The 17,863-nt window shown below is 39.7% G+C and overlaps 1 protein-coding gene across 1 annotated transcript in view; it reads left to right on the top strand.

Annotated features, from left to right (window-relative positions):
* The window catches only part of glg1a (golgi glycoprotein 1a), a 166,281-nt gene extending 154,454 nt beyond the window's left edge, over window positions 1–11,827 (top strand). Inside the window, exons 24-26 of the mRNA XM_072279381.1 lie at window positions 2,149–2,269; window positions 8,905–9,011; window positions 9,665–11,827. Coding sequence (XP_072135482.1) covers window positions 2,149–2,269; window positions 8,905–9,011; window positions 9,665–9,832 — 396 coding nt within the window. The 3' untranslated portion in view covers window positions 9,833–11,827. The remainder of the gene's footprint in view (window positions 1–2,148; window positions 2,270–8,904; window positions 9,012–9,664) is intronic.
* The last annotated feature ends 6,036 nt before the right edge of the window (window positions 11,828–17,863 follow it).

Consider the following 17,863-nt stretch of genomic DNA (forward strand, 5'->3'; position numbering starts at 1 on the left):
AAGGAAAAGGCTGAGAAATGAATTAACGGAATTTTTTTTCTGACTGTAGTTTGATCAAGTGAAGGGATAAAGATGTTTCTTTGGTTTTCCTAAGCAAAATTCAATTACTAAAATCCAATGTAGAATTCAAGAGGTGCTTAGAAATTGCTATCCCATGGACTAGTTGCATATGAAAGGAACTTAATTATCTGGACAAGGAAATAAAGAAAATGTTAATAATCAGTTGAAGTAAGCTGAAAATGGTCTTGTTGAACCAAAACCAGTTGAACTGAGTAATCAGTTATTCAGTTATAAATATTGAGGGTAGTGTGTATTGTAATTTTACAGTATTATAAATTCTGCAGAACAGACTGGGTGAATTTGAGGAATGATTCATATTTATTGTTCACGTTCATAGTACAATGTAACAATGTAAAGAAAAGTTGTATATTATAATTTTATCTGCAGTGAAGTTGTAACAGTAATTTACCATGTGGACAATACCCTGCTTGTGTTTTTCCTTAGAATTGATGTTTTGGGCTGTGGTCTGAGTGTATGCACGATAACAAATGGAACATAACATGAAAAAAATTTGATCATCTGTTTTATCGAAAGAACTTTATATGTGGAGCAAACTCGATGGGCTGAATGGCTTATTTCTGCTCCCATGTCTTAGGGTCCGAAGAAAGCAGATTTTTAAAAAATATAAATGGTGGGATATTGAAAAATGTTGGAGTTCAAATGAACCTGGATGCCGTTGAATGTGAATCACTGAAGTTTACGTGTAATTAACATTAAGAAGGCAGAAGGGATTTTGGCCTTTACTGTAAAATATAGAGCACATAAACAAAAGTCTTTTACTGTAAGATTATACAGGATCCCAGCAAGACTGTACAATCAGACTAGGGAAGCATATACAGTAAGCTTGCATTTATGCATCTGAAATTCTCATGCAAAGGGCAAAATATTTCTAGGAATATTAAGTTTCTTTAAAAAAGCTTTGTTTTAAAGAGTTAATGTGGAATAAGTGTGAAAAGATTAGGGCACCTCAGATGCTATTACAGCTTCTGGTGTTGGAGTCCAAAGTTCAATTCTGGCATCCTTTATAAGCAAGTTTGTACATTTCTTCCTGTGTGTGCATGGGTTTCCTCTGGATACTCTGGTTTCCTCCCACAATCTAAAGACATAATAGATAATAGCTTAATTGGTCATTGTAAGTTGTCCTGTGATTAGGCTAGGGTTAAATCGGTGGGTTGCTGGGCGGCGTGGCTCAAAGGGCTGAAAGGTCTATTCTGTGCTGTATCTCTAATAAATATTTACATTTGTGCATGAAAGTAGTGCAGTTATAGGTTGAGTAGCAGCAGAACTTCATTGAAGATTTGGCATTTCATGTGTATGCGAGTATCATTTGAGTGTAGAAATTCATTTGATTTTCTTTTGCTGTATTTTTCACTGTTTAGCCTTTAATTTAATCGTGTTACTTAAAAGGATAAGGTGTAGTTTGATTATTTAATGAAATGTGCAGCTTATTATAAATGAATTCTACTTATTATAAATTACTGTGATTGCATATTGCACATTTGAGGGAGACGTTCCAGGCAGATTTTTACTCATGTATGCGAAGGATGTAAGAAACAATGTCGATTCAATTCAGTAATTTTGGACCTATTGTCATACAATTGGCATGCCTCTCTCCCTCCCTCTCCCATTCTCCAAAGGTGCCTGATGGCTGAATATATATTACATTTGTGATAAACCATGTACAGTGGAGATTTACCAAATGGATTCCTGAATTGGTTCAATGAGGTGTTGAAAAAAGTGAGAAATTATCTCCTTGAAATACATAAAAGAAATCTAATAGGGTTTGACAGGATAGATGCAGGCATGGATATCTGAAACCAGGGGTCAGATTCTCAGAATGATAGATCACCGTCTGTGGAGGCTGAATTGCCGGTATGATCAAGATAGCTGAATGGTTTTAATCTAAGAAAACATGCTGAGGAGAAAGATAACAATGGTCTTACTGAGTGGCAGAGGACCTAAGAAGAGCTGATTGACCTAGTGATGATATAATTTATTTCTACTGCCATTTGTACAGTCTGTTGCATGTGACTGGGAAATACTTGATGGGTTTGGTTTTGTTCAATACTTTGATGTTTCCTCCTGTAGGAGGTGCTGAACATGTTGCAAGAGAGCAAAGCCGATATTTTTGTGGACCCTGTGCTTCATGCAGCCTGTGGCCTGGATATCAGACATCATTGTGCCTCCATCCTTCCTGGCAAAGGACGGCGTAAGTGAATATGGGTTATGAGGGAGAGTTTGCTCAGGTGTACTTGAAAACAATAAGCTGACCAGTCAATGATATTAACATCAGCTCTTAAAGTCAGACAGAACTTCACTGTATCTGGCTACTTGAGGCAATAATAGACCAATCATCAATTGTTACTGTTTATGGTGGAAGAGGAGAGAGAATTGAGGAGCGAACATTCTTGTGTTCCCATAGCAGTACCTCTATGAACTATTAGGCAGGGTTGGGTACAGATGCTTTCCCACGGATATAATGAGGTTACTTTGATGTAAAGGTGGATTTATTAGGTTTCAGTGAGAAAAAAGTTTTTGAGTCTAAATAAAATCTGGCAGAATCTGCTGCTGATACTCTCAGAAAAATGTCAAATGGTTCCATATAATGTCTTAATAAATGGTACCCACAGTTCATTTGATGGCACATGTGCCTCTGAGTTAGGAAGTTACCCATTCTAGAGAAATGAACACAGTAATTCAGACTGATAATTCAGTGTGTGCTGGGGAGGTGAAATCTTGTGGGTGAGATGTAAATATTAATGCCTAAACTACTATGAAGAGAAGTCATGAACCACAACTAGCCATCATGTTCTACCTAAACCTGTACTAATGTCAGGGGAAAAAGTTATTTGCTATTACTTTAGCAAAGTGTGTAAATGCTTTGCTGCTCCTTTTCCATACATTGTAATGAAAATTAATATTCATATGCATTGGTTTTGGGAAGAACAAAATCTCTACTTTAACCAAACTGCAAACTTTTTTTGTGGCCTCTGCTAGAGCTGAAAGTATTATATGCCCAAGTTTATTTCTGCTGAAAGATGCTGGTAAGCTTAACACTGCCACAGACCTTATGGTGTATTGATATAGTAAAGACAAAAGAACATTGAGGCATTTTTTAATTCCTCAATGTCTTCCTCAAGGAATCAGTATTTACTCTATCTGCTATTCCTCTTATTAACCTGTAGAAGCTCCTACTGTCTGTGTTTATATTATTTGAGGGTTTACTCTCATAACCTAGCTTCTTACTACTTTTAATTTTAAATCATCATTTGCTGTTTTCTTTTATAGTCAAAAAAAATCCCAGTCTTCAGGCATAATGCTAATCTCTGTAACATTATATACCTTTCAATCTCAGACTATCATTAACTCTTAAAATTGGTGCATCCTTTACTAAGATTTATGGAATATCTCCTTATCTACCACTGCTGATTTATTGTTTTACCCTTCGATCAACTTCAGCCAACTCTGTCCAATCATAATTGCATTAAGTAAGTTGAGGCAGCACAGTAGTATAGCCGTTAGCATAATGCTGTTATGGCACCGTGATCAGGGTTCAATTCCTGCAGCTGTCTGTAAAGTTTTGTATATTCTCCCTGTGACTCTATGGGTTTCCTCAGGGTGCTCCGGTTTCCTCCCTGATCCAAAAATGTACAGCTAGGAATGTGAATTGTAGGAATGCTATGTTGGTGCCAGAAGCATGGATACATTTGTGGGTTGCCCCCAGCTCATATTCGGATTATGTTAGTCATTGACTCACACAGCGCATTTCACTGTGTTTTGGTGTACGTGACAAACGAAGCTTTTTTTTCTCGTTTTATGTTTGGGGAACTACTTTCACACCGTGAGCTTATTCTGAAGGGTATCCTTGCAAATTTGCCATGTCCAAATGATTAAAATTACCCGGGGTTACTATTTTACAAGCCTCCATTACTACAAAGTATTAATTTACGTGGATTCTGTCCAACAGAACAGCTATTGTTGGGCTTGTATGGTCTTGGTCCTCACCAGCAGTCTTGCTATCCATGGACTCTCAAAACTACTCATTTTAATTTTTGCATGCAATATCTGTATACATGTACACATTGAGTAACAATTGTTTGTAGAAATATAGTAAATCAGTTGCACTTGCGTCAGGTGTCTTTCTATAGCAAACCAGCTGCTGTCCAATTGAGAGAGGTCTTACTTACACAGCTTCACCTTGCAATTTCAGAACCAGTCCATACATTGTTCTGGGTGATATCATTTCCTCTTCAGTATTAAATATTGTAATGTGTCATTAAAATATACTTTAGATCATTAAAGGGAATGTGTTTTTTTGTGTGGGTTGTATTGGATATACAGAAGAGGGTCCTTCAGGTAAATAGATTTTAGTTATCTGTGTGAAGTTGGTGCACTTTCCCTTAAAAGGTATGTGTTCAAAGTGTGCTACTCACAACAGTAAATTTTTACCCTTGCCATTTTCCCATCTCTCCCCACCACCCCACCCCTACACTGTACATTTTAATCCTCTGAACTCACTAGATTATAACCTTGTTAGTGCCTTCCTTTTTTAATCCATGGTAAAAATGAACCAGTTGGGGCCAGGCAACTGAAACTACTATAGTAATGTAGGGTGTCACAGTTGTTGCTCATGTAGGAGGTTAGAGACTGAACACTGGAAGGAAGCAGGAGTCAGGGCAGGAAGAAGTAAATTTTGTTTCAGAGCAGCTGGAAGTTTGGTTATGTTGGGATAATCCAGTTTATTCTTGAAGAGGAGGCAAAATAAAAATCTGGCTGTAGTTTATGAGCAATGTACAGTATGTTATGGTTGTAAGGAGAAGTCTCACAATGGAAAGAGGAAGCAATGGGCTGATGTTATGTGATGGGGGTCATTCTCCAGTGGAGCTAGTTGGTGTCATAGATGTATCTAGTTCCTGTACAATGTGTGTGTTAATTGTGCTGAACAATGGTGGAGGGGTAGGCAACTTAACCTCTAAAGCTTCCTCTGTCTTGCAACAAAATCATAGCTGAGCAAACTAAACTTCATTTCTATATTTCTATCAATCTGTAATCTTTCACCTCATTGAGATTTTATTTACCTTTACTTTAAAAATATTGAGTCAAGTCAAATGTATTTATAAAGCACATTTAAAAACAACCCATGTTGACCAAAGTGCTGTACAAACCATAACAGGTAGCTATAATCACAAATACAAGAAACACAGATATAAGCATCAAGGCACACAGCTTATAGGCATAAAATAAACAACACATGAGCCTAAGCAGAAGCCAAAAATCAGCCACATCAGGAAGATTCAAACGCTAGTGAATAAAGGCAAGTTTTGAGCCTGGATTTAAAAGACTCAATGGAGAGGGCAGATGTGATAGGGAGGGGAATGTGTTCCACAGTCTAAGGGCAACAACAGCAAAGGCCCCCTGAACTTAGATTTAGATCGTGGGACAGCCAGGAGCCCCAAGTCAGCCGACCTGAGGGACCTGGAAGTAGAATAATGGGTTGGAAGGTCTGCGATATAGGAGGGGGCCAGCCCATTTAGGGCTTTATAAACAAACCGGAGAACCGTAAAATCAATTCTAAACCATACTGGTAGCCAGTGGAGAGAGGCCAGGATAGAAGTAATATGGTTCCTCTTACGGGCACCTGTCAGGAGCCCGGCTGCGGTGTTCTGGACCAGTTGCAGTCGGGACAGGGACGACTGACTAATCCCAGTATACTTTACTTCTGTTGCTGTGAAATAGTTTGACACCATCTTAATCCTCAGAGTAATTATCTCATCTATCTTAAGTGGACAACCCCTTAGTTTTAAATACTGATCCTCTTTGTTCTGTCCTTTAGAATCTTTTGTCTTAATGAAATTTATCACACTTATAATAATGTTGATGATGGTTCAATGTCAATGGATTGTTGCCAATTTAGCAGAGATAGGTTAGTGAGTGCTCAGAATGGAAAAATGGAGATGTTCCTTGTAATGTTGGCAGTTTACCAATCACCCGTCAGAGGCCAAGTGAAAGTGTCTGGCTCGATCAGTAATTCTGCGGACATAAACTGTACACTAAGCACAGAGCTTACTGGCTAAAGTACACACATTGAAGTTACAGAGCTTACTGGCTAAAGTACACACAAAGGTGAACATTGATTTTTCACTGCATAACATTCTGAATATACCTAATTTATTAAAACATCAAGACAAACAACACAGTGAATAGTATCCGCATTATGAAGATGGAACTCTTGTTTTCAGGTGGTTACTGCTCCAATAACATAAATTCTTATATGGAAACATGAACCTGCAGCTATTAGATTGATGAGGACCAAGCCAAGTTGGTTTACCTCTCCTGTTGAGTTCCTTCACTGTCAAATGCATACCTTCTCTGGTGTGTGCCTCTGGGATTTGACTATGTTGGTAAAAGATGGTGCTACTGGACGATGATCTGCAGCCAGACATTGGCAATGCATTTGGTGATAAACATAACCACTTGCACAGCTCTTATATTTTCTGCATTGATAGCTTTGTAGGCTTCCACATCTTTTGATACTTTATCTACAAATATTGTTGCTAACCCTAACAAAATTAAGGGAATGCTTTGTCTAACTTATCGATATAACATTTAAGAGAATTAGCAATTTTTAAAATGATCCTGCATTTTAATGAGTTAATTTTTCATCAAACGTTAAGTTTTGATGACAGTTGAAGTCTACGGTTGATACCACTTTGCACAGTATTCCTGTGGTTCACTCATTGGATGGTTTGGTGTTGAGCGGCCAATCATAAGTGGGATTCATTAGAAAGTGCCAATAAGAATGATTCAGGTGCAAGCAGAGTGGCCACTCTTTTGGAGTGTGCCAACGTTTAGAGTGGCTTTGGCTGATCAGGCTTAGGCAAGATCAGGTTTGAGTGAGGAACATTGTCTTTAAGTTACACACACTCTCTATCCTTAGTTGTTCATTCCTCAAATGTTAGGGCATAGTAGGATAGTGAGAATAGCTCTGGGACGGTGTTTTGTTCTGTGTGTGGGATGTGAAAGTCTGAAACCTCCAGTCTCCCAGATAAACACATCTGCACCAGGTGTAACTCCTGAGAGAACTTGTTAAGGAAGTGGAGCTGCAGCTCGATGACCTTTGGCTCATATGGGAGAATGAGGAGGTGATAAGACAGAAGGTACAGGGAGATAAAGTGTAAAAGAAAGGTGAAAGTGGATCTCTAACTGCTGGAAAATGACACTGAAGAGGTAGTAATGGTGGGCAAGTGGAAGACAGTAGCAAGTATGGTGGAAGTTCCTGGTGTCAGGGGTCATGAAGTGTGTGAAGTTACCATTACTAGGGAGAAGGTTCTTGCGAAACTGAAAGGTCTGAAGGTAGATTAGTCACCTGGATCAGATGGTGTACACCACAAGGTTCTGAAAGAGGTGGCTGAAGAGATTGTGGAAGCATTAGTAATGATCTTACAAGAATTAGTAGATTCTGGAATGGTTCCAGAAGACTGGAAAATTGCAAGTGTCACTCCACTCTTCAAGAAGGGAGAGAGGCAGAAGAAAGTGAACTATGGGCTAGTCAGTCTGACCTCAGTGGTTTGGAAGATGTTGGAGTTGATTGCTATGGATGTGGTTTTGGGGTACTTGGAGACACATGATAAAATAGGCCTAGTTAGCATGGTTTCCTGAAGGGAAAATCTTACCTGACAAATCTGTTGAAATTCTTTGAAGAAATAGCAAGCAGAATAAACGAATAGCAAGCAGAATAGTGTGGATAAAGCAGTGGCTGACTGACAGGAGGCAAAGAGTGGGAATAAGGGGAGCCTCTTCTGGTTGGCTGCCTGTGACTAGTGGTGATCTACAAGGGACTGTGTTGGGACTGATTCTTTTAACGTCATATGTTAATGATTTGGATGATGGAATTGGTGGCTTTGTTGCAAAGTTTGCAGACAATATGAAGATAGGTCGAGGACCAGGTAGATTTGAGGAAGTAAGAGGCTGCAGAAGGACTTAGAATAGGCAAAGAAGTGGCAGATGGAATACATTATCAGGAAGTGTATGGTGATGCACTTTGGTAGAAGAAATGGAAGGACTGACTATTTTCTAAATGAAGAGAAAATACAAAAAATGGAGGCACAGTGGGACTTGGGTGTCCTTTTGTAGGATTCCCTAAAGGTTAATTTGCAGGTTGAGTCTGTGGTGAGGAAGGAAAATGCATTATTAGCATTCTTTTCAAGAAGGCTAGAATATAAAAGCAAGGATGTAATGTTGAAACTTTATAAGTCACTGGTGAGGTGTTACTTGGAGTATTGTGAGCAGTTTTGGGCCCCTTATGTTAGAAAGGATGTGTTGAAACTGGAGAGGGTTCAAAGAATTCAGGAAAATGATTCCAGGTTTGAACGGCTTATCATACAAAGAGTGTTTGATGGCTCTTGGCCTATATTCATTAAAGTTCAGAAGAATTGAGGGCGTGACCTCATTGAAACCTACTGAATGGTGAAAGAGCTTGATAGGGTGGATATGGAGAGTATGTTTCCTATAGTGGGAGAGTCTAGGACCAGAGGAAACAGCCTCAAAAGAGGGATGTCCTTTTAGAACGGAGATGAGGAGGAATTTCTTTAGTCAGAAAGTGGTGAATCTGTGGAATTTGTTGCCACAGGCAACTGTGGAGGTGAAGTCTGTATATATATTTAAGGCAGAGGTTGATAAATTCTTGATCGGTCAGGGCATGAAGGGAACCAGGGTGGAGGCAGGAGATTGGGGCTGAGAGTAAAAATGGATCAGACATGATGAAATGGCAGAGCAGGCCCGATGGGCCAAATGGCCCAATTCTGCACCTATGTCTTATGGCTGTTGTTGATTTTATTTTTCCAGAAATGTCATGTTTGCTTGATGCACTAGAAGATAAAACAGTGAGATTGCAACCAGACTGCAAAAAGAGATTACAAGATCGCCAGGAAATGTGGAGCTATGCAGCAAAGGTAATGTGAGTAAGAGACTCAGCAGTGTGCTGTGACACCAGTCCATTTCTTGGGATGCTGGAGAATGAAAGCAGAATGAAACATTGCATTCATAGAAGCCACAACTGAAAATATTTTTTTTCTTTCTGCCCTGCCAATAATCACTAGTGCTGGATTCTCTTCAGTATAATGAAAACACTGAAAATGCTAAGCAGGTTTGTAAAGAAGAAAACAGTAAATGTTACAGGTCAATCAAATTTTATCAGAATTTTAAGTGGGAATGCTGCCGCTTGACACCACTGGGCTTTAACAGCCTTTGACTTTTGGTACTACTCGGATCTTTTGGTTACGAGAGTGATAACTTCTGAAATGGATGTTAGTGTCAGGGAATATGTTTTTAGGTCACAAAAGGTAAGATTGTGAGTAGTGATTTCAGTTTATCGTGGGTATTGTGGCAAAACAGCTGAATTGATGGGAATTCTATATGTAATTTTGCTTGATTTGGGAATGGTGCGTTCCAAATGATGGAAAGGATGGAAGAAGAACTGGTACAAGATTTCACATACATTGCATTGGAATTCATGTTCATTAAACTTAAGATCTGTTGCCTGGTTTCATTGAAATCTCATCCTGTCTTATCCTCAGTTAATATAGTGCTTTTATTCTTTTTGTAGGTTGCCCCAGCAGAAGGTTTTGTAGACTTAGCTCATCAAGTTATGACATCTCCATCTAAAAATTACCTGATGGGCTTCTTGGCGTTAGGAGTGTGCGTCCTATTTCTACTGGGCATGACCTGCGGCAGGATCACTAAACGAGTGACACGGGAGCTGAAGGATAGGTAGAGCATGGTGAAACCCAGCTTTTGTACAGCCTCTGTATAGTCTCCTTAAATAAGAGCAGCAGACGTAATCCAGTCCTTTACACTTGCTCTCAGTTTGTTCTGCACAGATATTTCCTGCAGAACAAATGTGCAAACTAAAAGCTGCTGCTTCTGCTGCAGCAGGACTCCTCTCTTTAGTTCCCTGTAGACTTGGTTTCCAATGTGTATCTGAATCATGTTCGCCCAGATCAGCAAGTTTTCTTGGTAGCAGTCTAATCCAACAGAGATTCTCACCTGTAGGAAAGTTAACTGCCACAACTGGAATGATTCCAAAGAATTGCATCAGTTCAAGTAGACTGTAGGACACTTTAGGAAAGTGTCTGCTTCAACTCTTGTGGTGACTGTACAAATCAGATTGATTTGCTTTCTTTTTGAAGATTGTTCATGCTTTCTTTAGGTGATGGTGAGAAAGAGAAAATGGGCAATAATTTTGCCCATTATTCAGTCTTGTAAATTAAATACTGTGTGCTAGTGATTTAAAGGGACCTGTCTGTGCAGAACATAAAAACTGAGCCACTCTCTAAAATGCCCACGTGTATTGAAAGCCAAACTTAAATCACTGTAGTATATTTGAAATGTTTGGCATTATGTAAATTTGTGGTTATATTAATCTGTATCTTGTGCTTTGATTGGTTTCTCTTTAAGTTTCAGTTTGTGGCTGGTAGCGCGTGCTCAGTGGCCTCAGTTACAGATTTTTCCTCATCACTTGGAGTTTAAAACTAAAGGGGTGTAACTGCGAAGCTCAGTACTGCCCCTCTGAGAAGGGTTCACTGTGCATGTGTTAGTTAAGTCATTATACGCCTCCTGACTTTCTTGTATTAAGACAAGGCTATTAATTCATGTGTAATTCATTATATTCCTGCATTTTTTAGCAGCTCCACTTTGATCATGTAAAAAGCTCTCAAACGGGAACTAGCCAGCCTAAAATTATTTAGTTTTAGGATAATGATATAGTTTCATAGGAATTTTCACACACATTTACAACAGTGAATTGTGAGATTATTTGGTACAATCTAAGGTAGTACCAGGTGTAAAGAATTAGACATGCATATCACTATGATATAAAATATTGCTGACTTGGAATCAATAAAACTAATATTCACAATATTATTGCCCTTTTAAAAAATTCTGTTACAGCACGTGACAAAATTTGCTAGTTTTTTTTTAAGTCTGTTTTACGCTGAGAGACTACTTTGCCATCAATGTGGTGTTAATAATCAGGTAATGAACCAAATGCTTTAATCAGGCTTAGGCAGATTTGACAGGATCTCTGTTGGATGCCCCTGAGGGTGCTACCAATGATCAATACTATTCCATTAGGCAGTTGCAAATCCCATCAGCTGAGCAATGATCTAATCAGGCAATGTACATTTTGAATACTGATCCCTGACTGCTAACAGAAGCATCATGCACATTTATTTTTGCCCTATGTGTTGAATTTTCAGCCTTATTTATTGTTTACTAATAAATTCTAGCAGGGTCACCCTCTGCAACTGTTGACTTTTCTCTGTTGCCTTCTGTTCAAAGTTCTCATATGGATTTGCCTGGTCACATTTGTGACTGCCATCTGGTGAGGGGGTGGCCTGCATGTTGCAGACATGGGATATCATTTTTTAAATTTTCCTTTGTAGGGTGTTTAAAATTTTAATACAGATTATCTGTAGTGAAATTGTGTACAGGGATGCTACAAGGTCTCACTCTGTGTTGTACAGAGAAAACGCGGAAAGTCGTGCGTTGTTCTGCTGTAGGTGTCAATGTCACTTTGAAGTAAATTTACAAACCAGGGTTTGTAAACTTTTTTTCTGTGTATAAAATTCACTTTCTGAACGTAAAAGATACTTATTCCCAATCATGCTGTGTAATTTGAGATGTTAATGAAATCCTAACATACAGGCTCTTTGTTCTGTACAGAAGAAATGGCAGAATTTATTAATAAAATTGTCTGCAGGTTTTTAAACTTTGCTTTTCCATGTGAGTCCTGTTCATTGCATTTTATTACATTTTGAACAGTTTTCTGGTTAAGATAATCTGAAATGAAAACAAAATGCTGGATGCACTCAGCAGGTCAGGTGGCTTCTGTGGAGAAAGGAACATTTTTAACATAGTTAACATTTCAGGTTGGAGTTCTTCTGTAGGAACACTTCAGATTTCTAGCATCTGCAGGTTTTGTTTTCTTAAGTTGATCTGATCTCTGACTTGCTTGCGGTGAAGGGTCCTTTCAGACCTCTGGGTGTTTCCTGTGCAGCTGTGGACCTGGATGCAGCACATTGTCATCCCCAGTCTAACAATTAATTGACAAAGAAACGGTGTCAGACTGATGAAAAGTATGGAGTTCTCTGCAGGAGAGACTGAGTTCTAACAGCAGTTGTGCAGAATCAATGGGAGTGCTTTGTTCTGCATCTAGAGTACACTTTACAAATAGTCTACCCTCTGGCCTTGAGTGACACCATAGATGTTCTAAGTCTTTCATTTGAAGTTTAGTTTATTGGTTTAAAGTTCTGATGAAACCTGATAGTTTAAGTGTATAAATGTCACTAAATTACCCACCCACGCAGAAGCTTATAGTGAAGAACATATTGCAGCCAGCTCTATTTGTAATTTGGCTTGACAGGTTGATAAATGACTGTCAATGATAAATCGTAATTAAAATAGTAATGGATTTAAAATATTCCATTTCGATACATACCATGCCCCAACTGCAGTTCGCCTACATTTCAAGACTGACTACACTAATTTTTGTTTACAAATATAGTCAGTGTCTTGATTATGTATACAAGTGATTCTGGAGTGTTATTTGATTTTGATATTCAGGTAGTGGCCAGGTTAAGTGTGCTTGTGATTTTCCATACAAATACTGCAAGGCATGAATTTCTTACTCTACCTTAAATTCAGACCAAGGTAACAAAGCAACATTGTTGCATGTCTGTCTATATATCCTTTTGCTATTAATCATTACTAATTAGTCCACAGCAAACCCCAGCTCGGTGCAGACTGATTTCAAGCAAGACTGCATCAATGCTTCATCATTTTTTTCAGTCTTTAAAGCTACAAGATTGCACCTCAAGTTTTCGACTGCACTGGAACTATTCAGTCAAGATCGCCTCCACTTCTGAATCAGATTTAATATCACTGGCATATGTTGTGAAATTTGTTGTTTTGCAGCAGCAGTACAGTGCAATACATTAAAAAAACTATAAATTACAATAAATGTACTTTTTCAAATAATCAAGTAGTGTAAAAAGGGAGCAAAGGTAGTATTCATTGATTGGTTCATTGCCAGTTCAGAAATCTGATGGTGGAGGGGAATAAGCTGTTCCTAAAACGTTAACATAGAACAATGTTGTGCCGACCATGCAACCTACTCTAAAAGCTGCCTAGAATTTCCCTAGTGCATAGCCCTCTATTTTTCTAAGCTCCGTGTACTTATCTAAGAGGCGCTTAAAAGACCCTATTGTATCTGCTTCCACCACCATTCCATGCAACCACCGCTCTCTGTGTTGGGGAAAAGAAAACTTAACCCCTGACATCCCCTCAATACCTGTTTCCAAGCATCTTAAAACTATGCCCCTCGTGTTAGCAAATTCAGCTCTAGGAAGAAACCCTCTGGCTATCCACATGATCAATGCCCCTCAACATCTTGTACACCTCTATCAGATCACCTCTCATCCTCTGTCGTTCCAAGGAGCAAAGGCCAAGTTCACTCAACCTATTCTCATAAGGCATACTCCCCAATCCAGGCAACATCCATGTAAATCTCCTCTGCACCCTTTCTATCGTTTCCACATCCTTCCTGTAGTGAGGTGACCAGAACTGAACACAGTACTCCCAAGTGGGGTCTGACCAAGATCTTGTATAGCTGTAACATTACCTCACGTCTCTTGAACTCAATCCCACAGTTGATGAAGGCCAACACACCATACTCCTTCACACTGTCAACCTGTGCAGCAGCTTTCAGTGTCCTATGGACACAGAACCCAAGATCTCTCAGATTCTCCACACTGCCAAGAGTAGTACCATTAATATTATATTGTCTTCAAATTTGACCTACTAAAATGAACCACTTTACACTTATCTGGGTTGAAGTCCATCTGCCACTTCTCAACCCAGTTCTGCATCCTATTGATGTCCCGCTGCAACCTCTGACAACCCTCCAAACTATCCACAACACCCCCAACCTTTGTGTCATGAGCAAATTTACTGACCCATCCTTCTATTTCTTCATCCAGGTCATTTATAAAAATCACAAAGAGGAGGGGTCCCAGAATAGATCCTTGCAGAACACCACTGGTCACTGACTTCCATGCAGAATATGAAACATCTACCACCACCCTTTGCTTTCTGTGGGCAAGCCAATTCTGGATCCACAAAGCAAGGTCTCCTTGGATCCTATGCCTCTTTCCTTTCTGAAGGAGCCTTGCATGGGGAACCTTATCACATGCCTTGCTGAAATCCATATACACTACATCCACTGCTCTACCTTCATCAATGTGTTTTGCGACATCCTCAAAGTATGGCAGGATTTATGAACATTTGGAGAGGTATGATATGATTAGGAAGTCAGCATAGCTCTGTCAAGGGCAGGTCATGCCTTACGAGCCTGATTGAGTACTTTGAAGATGTAGCAAAACAATACAAGGAAAGTTTATATCTCCCATCACAACAACCCTATTATTATTGCTTCATTCCAGAATCTGCCTCCCTATATGCCCTTTGATATCCCTGTTACTATTGGGGGTGGGGGGGTGGGGGTCTATATTAAAAAAACCCAGTAGAGTTATTGCTCCTTTCCTCTTTCTGACTTCCACCCACCTGACTCAGGAGCAGGGGTGCAGTGCTGCCAGAGCTCACCAGAGGACTGCTCCGGCACCTCTGTTTAAAAAAAAAAGTAAAAATAAACAAGCGGGGAATTTAACAGCGGTCGCCTATTAAATAGAGGGAATTTTACGGAAGCAGGGGTTGAGGAGAGGGGGTGGTGGCTAGTGGGGAAAATACCATTAATAACATTAGGGTATTTGATCAGTTTTGGTGAAATCCTGGAGCTGTGACTGTTTTGTGAAATTCCTCCTGCCATTTCACAGATCCTCGGTCTCTCTCCAGCACTCATTGCTTCATCATTGTTCGCTAAGAAAATAAAAATCTTAGATATTTTGAAAAGTGGCATGTTGCTTGCCGAAGTGGGCTGTAAGGTCGGTAAGAACGAATCGAGCATTCGCACAATAAAGCAGAAAGAAGCTGAAATTTGTGGAAGTGTTGGTGCTACCCCGACAATGGTAAAAATGGTCTCTCTGGTTCGTGATAAAGTGCTTGCAAAGACTTAGTGATTTCTCTGTGTGTGGCTAGAGGACATGTCACAGAAGCATATCCCTGTTGATGGCAAAATTATGTGTGGAGAAAGCACTTAGCCTCTATGAGTGCTACTGTGAGGGGGTTGAGGAGAGCGAGAGGAAGGAATTTAAGGCTAATAAGGGATGGCTGGCTAGCTATGTAAAGTGCTACAGCCTCAAGAACTTAAAGATCACGGGAGAATCTCGGCATGGCAGATGTACCAAGTATCCTATTATGGAGCCGATTGAAGTACACACTTGAAGTATCTCAGAAAAAAAATTGTTGATCACAAACTATCAAAAGCTCATACTGCTGCTCTAAGTGTTGAAAATATAGCTAGTGAAGATGCTCTTGGAAAATTATGTGACACCATGAATGCTTCGCATCTAAAGGCAACTTGTTCAATTTTTTGTTCTGCATATTATTTAGCTCAGAATGACAGACCATACTCTGATCACTTTGGCTTATTGGAACTTCAAAAAAAAAAAAAATGGTATTGACATTGGAATTGGACTGCATTCCCACACTAGTGCTACAGAGATAATTATTCACATAGCCGTTCATATGAAAAAGAAAATTTCCTAGCATATCAAGCAGATAAATGGCAAATTTTCTGTTCAAATTGATGAATCAACAAGCCTGAGCATTAAGACCGCCCTAATAGTTTATTTGAAATGTGAAAATGATCAGGAAGGTGATCCCCATTTTATGTTTTTAGATCTAACTGAACTGCCTGATCAGAAAGTTGCAACAATTGCTAAGCATCTATTGAACTGTCTCAATAACCATGGGTTTGACGACTCTTACTTGAAACAGAACCTTGCAGCATTTGCTAGTGATGGGGAGAGCACAATGCTTGGTGTCAGATCTGGTGTTGCTACAATTCTCAAGGAACATTACCCTGATGTGGTAATTTGGCACTGTCTTAATCACAGATTAGGACTTGCAGTAGGTGATTCGGTGAGGGAAGTTCATGGTTCTGATCTACGTGCTGTTTCCGGGGACGCACACAGAGACCAACATCCGGTACTGCTGGCATATCATAAACTCGGTGAAAGATGCTCTTTAGTCGGCCCGAAACTTGATGATCTTCCAGCACATGGAGATGTCCATGGCAAAATGCTGCTGACTAGCACATTCTCGGCTGCAGGAGTATGTGCTGAGGGACGCGCTGAAACTTGGTGCAGCCATCACAAGGGCCCAGTGGGGAAGGACCACAGTTTAGGTTTCTTCTCCCACAGGATTGGGAGGGGTTGGGTGGTGGGGAGTATACCCCTCATCAGCGGTGTGTAAAGATGAAACAACAGAGTGCCACGTGAGTGGCTAAAAGTGTGGTAATGCATAGAATATAGTGGAACCGTCTCTAAAGGATTGAATGGTTTACTGTACATTATTTTTTGAATAAAGTATATTTTGTTAATAAAAAATGTTTTTTTGAGGCATTGCCTTAATGTTGGGGATGCAACAAGTTAGAATGCTCTCCACTGTGCATTTGTAGACACCTGTTAGTCTTTGGTGACATACCAAATCTCCTCAATATGGCCACTGTTATACCTTGTAATTGCATCAATATGTTGGGCCCAGGATAGCTTTTCAGTGATGATGACATCCAGGAACTTGAAACTGCTCATCCTTTCCACTGCTGATCTCTCAACAAGGACTGGTGTTTGCTCCCTCGACTTCCTCTTCCTGAAGTCCATAATCAATTTCTCGGTCTCACTGATATTGGGTGTAAAATTGTTGTTGTGACATCAATCAGCTAATTTATCTCACTCCTGTACACTACCTTGTCACCAAATGTCCCAATTTCATTCATGGAGCTAGCGTATGGAGATGCTGCTATGCATGCGTACATATACAAGCTGGGATCCTGGAGAAAAATGCATTCTCTCTGCTTTAATGAATGAGCTGACTATAACTAAGCTTGGTCTGTGAATGTGCACATAATCATCTTAGGAAGAACAAAAAGCAGAACAAAGGTTCTCTACCAATCTGTCTCCCACTGTACAACATTACAGGTCCATAATGAGATCCTTCAGAAGCCACCTTTCAACAATTGCAAATAATGAAGAAATCCACCACCTGCCTTTGGCTATCTGAGGAGAATCATTAGAAGATGGACATTGACCTGGTACCTGGTCTGCCAAGCAGTATTAAGCTCTGACTAGTTGTGCACCAAGTCACAGACCATCTCAAAGTACTGCAGTAATACCATTAACAGCATCTCCACAAATTCCTCCAAATCCATGAATAGTATAAATGTGTCATTATCAATGTCCCTCTCTCAGCTCCATTGGACAGACCATGTAGCATCTGAAACCAAAACAGCACTATTCTCAGCACTGTTGTGGCATGAGATTCATGTGAACAGAGGAAATGGTTCAAGGAAATCCACAGATGCTCCTGGGAAAAATGTTAATCCTTGTTCCCTCATGAAAATCACTAATCTGTGATTAAAGAAAATCACTAAGCATTTGGGATGGTACTGAGAACTTGGTGCATAAGACATAGGAGCAGAATTAGGCTATGGCCCATCGAGTCTGCTCTGCCATTCTACCATGGCAGATTTATTATCCCTCTCAACCCCATAGTCCTGCCTTCTCCCTGTAACCTATAATGCTAATCAAGAACCCATCAACCTCTGCTTTAAATATACTCAATGATGTGG

Source organism: Mobula birostris, chromosome 15, assembly GCF_030028105.1.
Source record: "Mobula birostris isolate sMobBir1 chromosome 15, sMobBir1.hap1, whole genome shotgun sequence".
NCBI lineage: Eukaryota > Metazoa > Chordata > Chondrichthyes > Myliobatiformes > Myliobatidae > Mobula > Mobula birostris.